Raw genomic sequence first — 11702 nt, 5'->3', positions numbered from 1 at the left:
TTCATTTAGTCCATTATAATAAGTAATTATCAGACTATAGACACTGTAATCCAGCCCAAATCGCATATTACTTACTGTTTAAAGAAACTTTAAAAAAAAAAAAAAAAAAAAAAAACAACACTTGTTTCCAGGGGTTAGGCAGCACCATCTTAAGTATTGTTTTCTGAGTCCACAGTAGAGTGTATTTCCGCCCTTACATTGAGCACTTCCTGTACTGTTAACCAAGCCTCCTTCTCAATCCAATGTTTCTATGGCAACCCTGCTTCCCTGTTCATAGCTGACTTGTTTATTTCATAGTATTTACTTGTGCCGATGTCTAATGTTTCCCTTTGTCAGTCTTATCAGCTTCAGCTGATAAGACTGCAGTAATGGCCAGGTTTACATTGTACGTTATGTCACATGGTTACATGGGGTGTACGAGGAAGCTCTGAATGATTCTTAAGTCTCCTGGGAGTTCAGTGGCATGCAGTGGGAAGTCCTGATAACAGATAGATAAGACATAGAGAGTGTGCCGTAAATCAGGGGAGATCTGGGCATGCTCAGTGACTTCATTCTAAAGAACAAAAAGGATTACAACAATACTAAGCAAGTAAGGAGATATCTACAAGCAGTGTTCATTAGGGTTTTTTGTGCTGATTTACATGGGACAAAGTTGTGGGGGAGGGTTTACAACCACTTTAACTCCTTAAAACCATAAAGAAATCCCAGGCATTATGTTTTTTCACTATTTATTTTCATAAACATGAGGTATTTCAAAGTGCTAGAAGAAGAAGCACTAAAAATGTACATTGGTTGAAAAAGAATGGTTAAAAAAAACAAACAAAAAAAACAAAACAAAAAAAATAATACAGAACTCCAAAATCCTCTGGTTCTATGTGCCAAACATGAACAAATACAATTAAAAACAGGAAAAAGAGACAAACAGGCTAAGAAAACAAGGCATATATAACTTTCTTTACAAAAAGTTCTTTGTTCAAAAGGTGATAAAGTAATATCTACTCAAAACTTTCACAACTCATTTTCATACGAAAATATAAGTATCAAATTTAGTTATGTATCAGCATTATACTAAAGTATACAGGCAGTGTAAGAATTAGTCCAGTACATAACAAGAGATTAAACAATATATTTGTATACAAAAAAACATGCTCCTCAAACATTGAGGTGTTACAGTACTTAGGTCTGAACTTCCAGTCGCATATTGGTAGTGAGAGCCATCAAGCGTAGCCCAAGTAAATTGTACAAAAAGGCAAAAAAAAGGAGTATTAATGGTATATACAGAAATTCCTCCAGAGGTACAAGTGCTAACCCCAGAACAGTAACATCTGTTACAAAATGAGCACCATAAAAAAGGAAATTAAAACAAAGTAAAAAAAGTAATAAAAATAAAAACTGAGGCTATTACAAAAAAAAAAAAAAAAAAAAAATTCAGCAGCTCAAAAAAAAAAAAAAAAAAAAAAAAATTAATAACAAACACACATGAAAACATCTAAAAAGTACATAAGTAACAAAAACAATATATATCCAAAAACAGAGATAACACAACAGTAAATTATTTGGCAGTCTACTTAACTCCTCAAAAGATATCATCCAGTTGTTTCAGAACCACAAATCAAAATAACATCTAATACAAAAAAAATTGTATTTCATCTGTAGAGTGAACTGGATTTGAAATTAAGCCAACATTCGTAACGTCAAAAATGCTTAAATCTGTTTTTTTTTTTTTTTTCCTTTTAAAGAATCAAAAATTGTGCAAAGTGGCAGTGACAGTTCAGAATAGGAGGGAAAACAAAACAAAAACAAAAAACAGAAAAAAAAACAGAACGTTTAGCAAGTCCGGGAGTTTTCAATCTTCTTAACCAACTGTTGCTGTCTAAGCTGCAATTTTTCTTTCTCCAGTAATAATTTTTCTTCTTCATCCTGAAGGGAATGAACATATTCAGTGGCTTTTTTCAAGATAACAACTTTTGCGGCTTTGTCATTTTTAATAAGTTCTGGTACATGGTCCCTTAAGGTTAGGAAACTCGACCTCAGGTCATTGCGGCGCTGGCGTTCAAGAATATTGTGGTTGCGCCTCCGTTCGCTGTCTTCAGAGTCGTAATTGCGAGGGCTGGAGCTTTTAGACTTTGGTTGTACCACATTCTTTACAGGCCGAGCAGCCTCACTTTTCTGCTTTTTCTGAGGAGGAGCTACCTCTTCTGTCTCCATGTATGGGGAGGGTGCGGCATAGTTGTGTTGTTGATGGACTGGAGCGCACCTCTTAAGAATGAGTTCAGTAGGCAGGTTCTTTGTCGAGGTGGGGTTGATGTTTTTTGAGCGTAAAATCGTTGGGGAGGTAACTGCTCTGTTAGAAGAGGATCGCCTTTTCTCCACTGTCACAACATCTATTTCTTCCTCTTCTTCATCCTCCTCATCCTCGTCATCTTCTTCTTCATCGTCATCATCTTTAAAAAAAAAAACAAAAAAAAAAAAAAAAAAACACACATTAGGTTTCCTATAGATTAATTCATTAAGACTTCTCATTCTCAAGAATTGTATTAAAGGTTTTTTAAAGTATAAGCATAGAGATGATATAATCACATTTTTTGTAAGACTGTATAAACAGTAGTTAAGCTGCAAAACATAGAATACATCAAATTTAACAGAATGTCAATAGGATTTGTTGAAACCGGTAACGTTTCACAAGTAGCTCAAGTATATCAAGAATTGTATAGCCTTCTTGGAGAGGGACCGAGCCTAGACCTGTGAATGAGGCAACATTCTTGGGTCTGTGAAGGCACGTGAAGGTCCCTCCAGGTTGGAGGAAAGGGGTGTCAGGAATGAGCGAGAGATTGTGGATATCAGTAGATTTATAGATTTTAGTATTAGCGCGAAACCACTTTAAATCACTGTTTTTTTTATCTCTGGGAGATTCCAATGGCCATATTTTGACACAAAAGCTGGCAAGCTGATCTCCATTGACAGGGACTGAGACCTATGACGGTTGACTAAAGCTGGCAATAGATAGTGCGATTTTCTTTCCTGCCACCATGGGTTGTCCCAACAGGGAGAACACACAGCAATTACCGCTAGCAGCTATAGCCACTGGCAATAAATGAAAAATCTGACATGCTGGTTGTACCCAAATCAACTGATGAATCGACCGTCTATGGCCGGCTTAACTTTGCTGAATCTTTTCAGTCAACTGAAGCCCATGCTCTATTCCTATATTACTCCGTCTGGCTACTAAAAGCTACAGACATTAATGTCTACCCCTCCATCATGAAGAATGCATGGAAAAAAAGGAAAAAAAACACTTTCTTGGTTGACGTAAAAATACCAATGGCACAGAGGCAGATTAAAAGATTTCAATACAAACTTTCAAGAGATCTAAAGCACCAGCGAGATTGATCCAATCTGCAAACTGAATGTGTACACACACACACACACACACAAATCATAAAGTAGGAAATAACTACTAAAGGGGTCTTCAAAACGTTTCTGCACTTTTTTATATTTAATAGTTTAAAAAAGTGCAGAACCTTTTTAAAGAACCCTCATATTAAAGGTGCACCCCTGACAGAAGATGTTGGCTTTCTGCTTAAAATTTCTATGGAACAATAGGCACCTGCCCTCAAAACCTTTCCCAGAGAAAAAATAAATAATTTGATGCCTATAGTTTTTATAGGTCTACCGGAGCTAAAAAGCTGCAAATTGTGGAAAGTATTACCCAGCTTTACCCAATTCGTGGATGAATTGACTCATAACTAGTCACAACCTCTCCTAAATTGATTAGATTAAGCACAATGGCATAAATTGTACAGTTTCTTAGACGCATTGTGAATAACATAAATTGGAGATTTGCTGTGCTTGGGGAGAAATAAAAGCGCACATTAAAACTGTACAAATCATCTGCCTGGGAGAGACAATCGCTGGGTTTGTTCCGAAAACACAGTGCGCTGCTGGTCAGATCTGTAGGCCCCTCTAAGCCGGGCATTTGGTTTCCAGCCAATAAGACAGCTGTTGTAAGGAAGTGCTTCCTCGGAGCTGTCAAGAAACAAACATGAAAGAGACACACAGGAGCTTAGACTAAATCCCTGTATGTGTGGAAGGCTGTTAGAGGCCTGGGGACACCAACAAAGTAAGTTTGTTTTCAAAGAAAGGATTGCAGTTCTCCTAACACCCTAATGTGGTTATGCTGTGTGGACCTTGTAGAAACAAAGAGTGCCAAGCGCTGCTAGACTCAAAACATGGGGGTTGATTTACTAAAACTGGAGCTTGCAAAATCTGGTGCAGCTGTGCATGGTAGCCAATCAGCTTCTAACTTCAGCTTGTTCAAGTAAGCTTTGAAAAAAAAAATAAAAATAAAAAAAAAAGGGGAGGGAGCACACCACATTGGAAGCCGATTGGTTTCTATGCACAGCTGCACCAGATTTTGCACTCTCCAGTTTTAGTAAATCAGCCCCATTTACTCTGTAAGAATACAGTAAGTACCCATGGGCAAATTGATCCACAATTTGTTCTATTCCGACCAATTCTAGCTAACTGCCATTTTTTTTTTCTTTTTAAATCGTTTATTATTCTACGTTTCTGAAAGCAGATCCTATTTAGCAGGAACCATGTACATTTGTAAAATCCTGAGGAGTCAATGAGGTTTGTGATTCTCCACTGATTAGACAAATCTACACATACACATTGAAGAAAATAAAAGTTGCGTTTTGCTGAAAAGGATCAGATTCACTTGATTTGCTGATCGAACATGGCGGTGAAAAAAAAAAAAAAAAAAGTGTTCAATACACTTAACATCCTGCATATTAATTACACATCAATTTGCTGTAACTGCGATCATTACCAGCTATATATTGCCAACAGTTGTGAGTCAGTATCTGTGCCAGGCTTAAAACTAGAAAAGTCCAGCCTAGCTTCTAGCTTGGTGTTCTTCAATTCCAACATCCACAGTATGGAAGAGATTTCATAATTAATTGTCCAGAGACACAGATGACAAGATGTGAAAGATGAAGGATATCTGGAAACCATAACCCTACTGAGCATAGCTACATAATAGATCAAAAACTAACACACATTATCATATTTGTAGCAAACTACCATTGGTTTATTATAGCTAATAAATCCAAAGATCTTAGTGATTTCTGTAGTCATATCGGCACCACGTCAGACTCAAGTTGTAATTCTCGATGAAAATATGCGCAAGCTGAATCCAAAATCTGAAGATGTACTTAAAACGCCCTCTGGATCAGGAGCTTCTGGAAGCCCCTCCTCTCTACATTAGGTAGGAAGGTTAAATGTTCAGAGATCCTCCCAATAGCAAGTTCACACACACTTTTATATACTGAATAATACAGGAAGATATTGCTTATAACAGCATAATTGGGCACCTCAGCGCTGTGCAATGGCATTAGTGGGGTGTTGCGCACCTCACTGCTGTATGGCAGTAGGCTACAAAAGTGTCCCGAATACCGTTCTAGTGCTCTTCTGCCCCAAAACTGCGTACATTTGCTGTGCACTAAGAACAAAACCAGTCTCCTGTTGGTGCTATACCTCTCCCTTCCCCAAGGTGTAATGCAAAAAACAAACAAAAATTCTTAAAAAGGTTACCTATGGCCACAAGCTATAGTGTTCACACATACAGAGTCACTAAAGGCTTTATTTATTATTGTCCCAATAACATAGTAACTTACAACAGAAAGCAGATTTACAATGAGAACTGAAATCACCAAGTGTGGCCAATTAACAGGCTTACCTTCCTAGATCTGCAGAGAGAAAGCAGTCTAATGCCGGCCATACACGGTTCGAAATTCGAAAGAATTTTCTTTTGAAAAACGTATCTAAGAATTTTTGTATAAATTTCGCACCATTAGTGGGCTGCAGCAACAGCTGATTTTCGTGCGGAAATCAAAATTTGAGGAAACTCTGATAATACAGACTAGATCTACAGCCAAAATTATTAGGGTGGAACACACCCCTTTCCATTGATGGCCAGCGAGAGGGGCACGCCCCCTTTCCATTGATGGCCAGCGAGAGGGGCACGCCCCCCTTCCATTGATGGCCAGCGAGAGGGGCACGCCCCCCTTCCATTGATGGCCAGCGAGAGGGGCACGCCCCCTATACACTGATGGCCCGCAGGGGAGGCACGCCCCCTAGACACTGGTGGCCCGCAGGGGAGGCACGCCCCCTAGACACTGGTGGCCCGCAGGGGAGGCACGCCCCCTTACACAGAAATTAAAAGATCAGGAGTGATCAGACAGCATAATAGTGCTATCTTTTCTCGAAAAAGAGTGTCTGACAGCACATACAATCTGACTAAAAAACACTGGTGGCTCGGGGAGGCACGCCCCCTTACTTTGGTGGTCATTGGGGGAATACCCCCTTTAAAGTGGTGAAAAAAAGAATGCCCCCTTATATTGCTGGTCAGTGGGAAGAGTGCCCCTTACTCGTGGTCAGTGGGAAGGATCCCCTTCTTATAAATAGCTTAAAAGATCATTGGTGTCAGTGGTTACCTATCTAAGAGGCAGAAACTGTACAATGCAGAGGAACCGCTAGCAACCTTTGGAGGAACCCTGGATGAGAAAGGCTGTTTTATTAGAATAAGATTATGGTAGCTGGATATTTAATACAAACCAGAAGCTATTTGCCTTTGTAAAACAAAACAAAAAAAAAAAAACGTAATGTAAATAAAAAGCAAATATAAAAGAGGAGGTCTAATAAAAGAGGAAAGGAAAGCCTTGAGTGGCTATATCCTAATTAGTAGGGCAGTGGGATAAAGGGTAGACTGAGGGGCTTGCTGGCAACATGGCGCTGTAATTCTGCCTGAGAAGCTGCTCTTTAAGTTGCCAGGCATCTGTTACTAGTAACTAACATGATAGGATTACCTTTTAGATATACAGAAAACCCCGTCTGCTGCTTCAGCTGCCTAAAAAGGTCTCTCTTAATTCAATGAACCCTTTCAGAATTAAAAGCAAAAAAACACCGCCATCTGCTGGCCTCCCAGCTCAATGGGCGGCTGATTGAGTGGCCTGCGCTATGCCTGTTGTATGAGGGAGGTCAAAAGAGAAAAGGACTTTGTGAGCTGGAGTTACCGTGTCAGCGCTTTCAAGAGCTTCTATTCTAATAAAACGAACATTTTTTTTTTTCAGTCCGCTGCTTACTGTTACAGCTAATGAATATTGCAGAGAGCACTGCCTGCCCTTGACCTGAGTAAATCTTGCTTCTAACCTTGAATATGCTGCTGAATGCATCTTACTTCCAAACAAACAAGCGATACCTTCCTACTATTCAAACCTGATTCTATGCAGAAGAGATTTTTTAGCTCATAGAGCATCAAAACCCATCAAAGGGTCAGGAAGAGATTGAAGAGTCAGCTCCGAGGTCCTTCAGAAGAACTACAACTAATCACAGAGCAGCACAAAGGGAGATTATGTTGAAAACAAATGATTGACGTAAATAATACAAAAACGCACTAAACCTCGATTGTAAAATTACAGCACCCATTATTTCAGGGGATAAAAAGACACAACAAGCTAGGCATTGTCTACAAGTAATAACTTGATATCAAGACTTTCTACAGATGAAGCTTAGAGTGACTCATTTTATTTTACTCTGCTCAACACACCCACAAACTCAAAGGGCTTAGATGAGAAGTGCCAATGCCAACCATCTGTGACCTTGTGTCGGACACCTAGAAAGGGCTTTGGGGCTTATTCCAAACATTTTAAAAGAAAGATGGTTCTGTGCAGAAACCCATAGCAAGCAATCAGAGATGTGTCAAGTACATTCCATGTCCATGCAGGAGCTATGGATAGATAGGTCCTGAATGAGAAGTGACAATGCCAACATTTGGTGACCTTCTGTGAAACATCTAAAAAGGGCTTCTGGGCTTATTCCAAAACATTTTAAGGGTGGTGCTGTGCAGAAACCCATAGTAGGCAAAGATGTGCCAAGTACACTCCATATTTATGAAAGACCTATGCATACATACATCCTGGGCAATGCCAATGGTTGGTGACCTTCAGTGGAACACCTAAAATGGAACTTAGTCCAAACATTTTAAGCACAGAGCTTTGCAGAAACCCATTGCAGGCAATCAGATGTGCCAAGTGAACTCCATGTCCATGCAGGACCTATGTATACATAAGTCTTGTGTGAGAAGTGGCAATGCCAATGATTGGTGATATTCCCTGGAGTATCCAAAAGGCCTTCTGGGATTATTCCAAACATTTTAAGGATGGTGCTGTGCAGAAAACCATAGCAGGCAATCAGAGATATGCCAAGTACACTTCACGTCCATGCAGAAGAAAGCAAAGTTTGGACTGACTTCTAAAGGTTGCTGTACTGCTGGTTGCACTATTATATAATATGTACAAACTTTCAAAACATAGTACAACCTTACTTATATTTATTTTAAAAGAAGAAGATTTTTTATATATATATATATATATATATATATATATATAATTATTATTATTACTACAATATACATGAAGGTACACCATTGTCCATTATGATCATACTACTACAGAGTACCAGTAGCACACATGGTCTACTTACCAGACTCACTGTGACTCTCATCTCCAGAACTGGTGCTGTTTCGACATGGCTGGGCGCAGCTCCTGGAGGGTAAAGAAGATGGCACAGTGGCGGAGGATACGGCACTGATGGGTGTAGCAGCCTGTGTATTTCTGCAGCTCTCGCCTTTATTGACTGGGAAGGGGAAAACCACAGCTGGGTCCACGCAGTGAGAAGCAGGGTTGTTCAAATCCTCTCCTTGCACCAGTAGGTTGCTGGCGGTAGGGGTGCCAGTCTGATTGGAGGTTCCAGATTCTACAATCCCGGTAGCCTTCCCGAGCTTCTCGTTGACAGCCCTCTCCAGCTTCTCCCTGGCGGAAAAGCCACTCCACATGCAGTCCTGAATGATGATGGACTTGAGGTTGCAAGGGGACAAACCCAGCTCGTTGCTCTGCGGCAAACCCCAGCCCGAACCCCCCAGCAAGTCGGCTTCAGGGGGCAGCAGCAAGAACTCTGACGCCCAATCCAAGGCATCCCCGTCCCCCGGTAAGCCATACTCAAGCAAGGGCCCCTGTCCAGGAGACAACGGGTCACTCTGCAGCCCAGCTCGACTAGGGGAGAGAGGAGGAGTGGGGAGCAGCTCAAACTTCTTCCAGATGTCTTCTCCTGGGGGAGCACAGTCCGGTCCGCACAGATAAAAGTCATCCTCGTCTGGGTAGAAACAAGGCTGCAGGGAGTCAAACTCCAGGTCGGGGTTCTTGCTCACCACCCCGGGCATCTTTCAGCTCCTCCTGGCTTACCAAGAAAACGACCAGAGACGGCTTATCCAAAGACCCAGCCAGCCACTATCTGCAAGAGAGAGAGACAGCCTCCAGTCACGACTAGGATACAAACACTCAGATCCAGGTGAACAGCAATAAGATGAAACTGCCAATGGTCCATGCAGTTTTTTTTTTTTTTTTTGTTTTTTTGTTTTTTTTGGGGGGGGGGGAAGGGGGTGGGGGATGCAAGCAAAAGGATGCACAGGGGGCTCTGCTCCTGGAAACAGGGCTCTGCACCATTCGCTAGCAACACCCACACAGACTGATCTCACTGCTCTGTGCCTGCTGAATGGATAAAGATGCAAAAAAAAGAAAGCCGTACAGACCACTCCTGGGTGGCATCTATAGGTCTGTGTACCAAACACACTCAGTTATGTCATTTAGACAGATCACATCGCTTGACGTTAATCACTTTTGCAAGCCCCCCCCCCCCGCTGCCCCGATTAGAATAATGGCATGCACTCTCTAGAAAGACAAGACACTAGTTCTAGGTGGAGCTGTGCCCACGGTGTACCAGCTGGCAGCCCTGACAGCAGACGCTACAAGGGAACAAAAACAAATCACAAAAAAAAAAATGCATGCAAATTTTTTTTACAAAAACAATAAAATTGTGTGTGTATATATATATATATATATATGTTTTGCAAAATGATCCCAGATCTTTAATGTTGGGGATCTGCTAGATCAACCCATAGCTGCTCCCCTTTTGACAGCTTACAAGGTGTGACAAGTAGAGGCGATGATGTGCCAGGGTGGTAACCCCTAGCAACAGCATCCTGCCTCTGGACCTGTGCACGCCTGTTGCTATGGATAACCACTGTCTCCAACCAATGACTAAGTGCATGCATTGGCAGGAGAAGGACAGGGCATGCTGGAAGACAAGTGCAGCAATGCCAGGCAATGTAGAGGCTGCTTACCTGTGTGTGTCCCTGGCTGTGCAGCACTCCCTCCTCTCCCTGCGCTCTGCACACTGTCACTGCATGCACTTCCAAGCTGCTGGATATTATTAAGTAAAAAAAAAAAAAAAAATGACACACCCGGGAGAAAGGGAGGCGGATAGAGAGAGGGAGAGAGACAGGGAGAAGAGACAAGACCCAATTTCACCCCACCTCCTCCCCCCTCCTCTTTGCTTCATCAGCCATCCTACTTGGGAGGTGCAACTTGTTTCGCGCCAAAATGCCTCCTGCCTCCTCCTCACCCCCCCCTCCTCCTCCTTCACTGGGAAATGTGAGCCTGCTGCTTATCGCCCAATAGGTTTCCGGCTCACAGGGGCAGCCGGCCGTGTAGCTCTTCAAAGGGCTAAGAGAGAGGAAAGGAGAGGGGGGCAGGCAGATGGGAGGCTGCTCCATTATACAGGCTGCCCATGGTGTGTGTGTTGCTGGCCACACAGCCTGAGAGCAGGAGGAGGGGAGAGGCAGCCTATAGATGTGTGTGAGATCATTGTCTCTATACATTGTTACACCAGAAATGCACTCATTGCACACAGACTGCTCCTCACAGAGCTGTGCATCTCACACAGGCTTCTCCTTCCTAACAGTATATGTAATATGTTACACCACAAGCCCAGCCCAGCACTGCACTGCCTGCTCCCAGCTGCAGGCTGTGCATCATGTATATCTCACCACACACAGCCTGAGGGGGTTTCTCCTTCCTATTATGCATTATGTTGCACCAGGCGCCCAGCACTGCACCTATGTATTGCACTTGTCTCACCTCGCACGCACAACATGCTTTCTCCTTCCCAATATTATGCATTATACTGCACCTATATGTTGCACTTGTCTCACCTCACACACACAACATGCTTTCTCCTTCCCAATATTATGCATTATACTGCACCTATATATTGCACTTGTCTCACCTCACACACACAACATGCTTTCTCCTTCTCAATATTATGCATTATACTGCACCTATATATTGCACTTGTCTCACCTGACACACACAACATGCTTTCTCCTTCCCAATATTATGCATTATACTGCACCTATATATTGCACTTGTCTCACCTCACACACACACAACATGCTTTCTCCTTCTCAATATTATGCATTATACTGCACCTATATATTGCACTTGTCTCACCTCACACACACAACATGCTTTCTCCTTCTCAATATTATGCATTATACTGCACCTATATATTGCACTTGTCTCACCTGACACACACAACATGCTTTCTCCTTCCCAATATTATGCATTATACTGCACCTATATATTGCACTTGTCTCACCTCACACGCACAACATGCTTTCTCCTTCCCAATATTATGCATTATACTGCACCTATATGTTGCACTTGTCTCACCTCACACACACAACATGCTTTCTCCTTCCCAATATTATGCATTATACTGCACCTATATATTGCACTTGTCTC

The 11702-nt window shown here is 41.9% G+C and overlaps 1 protein-coding gene across 1 annotated transcript; it reads right to left on the bottom strand.

Moving 5' to 3' along the window:
• Positions 1-731: 731 nt before the first annotated feature.
• On the bottom strand, positions 732-10352 carry MYCN (MYCN proto-oncogene, bHLH transcription factor). Its single transcript, XM_077488813.1, has 3 exons — positions 10241-10352; positions 8545-9351; positions 732-2444 (listed from the first exon to the last, which is right to left on the bottom strand). Exons 2-3 carry the CDS (start codon positions 9278-9280, stop codon positions 1828-1830), a joined length of 1353 nt encoding a protein of 450 aa, XP_077344939.1. The 5' UTR covers positions 9281-9351; positions 10241-10352; the 3' UTR covers positions 732-1827.
• Positions 10353-11702: the final 1350 nt, after the last annotated feature.

Source organism: Lithobates pipiens, unplaced genomic scaffold (assembly GCF_037356315.1).
Source record: "Lithobates pipiens isolate NorthernLeopardFrog02 unplaced genomic scaffold, aLitPip1_a1.2 Scaffold_18, whole genome shotgun sequence".
Taxonomy (NCBI): Eukaryota; Metazoa; Chordata; class Amphibia; order Anura; family Ranidae; genus Lithobates; species Lithobates pipiens.
Note: the sequence above shows the minus strand (reverse complement) of the source record. Positions and strands in the feature narration are given on the sequence as shown.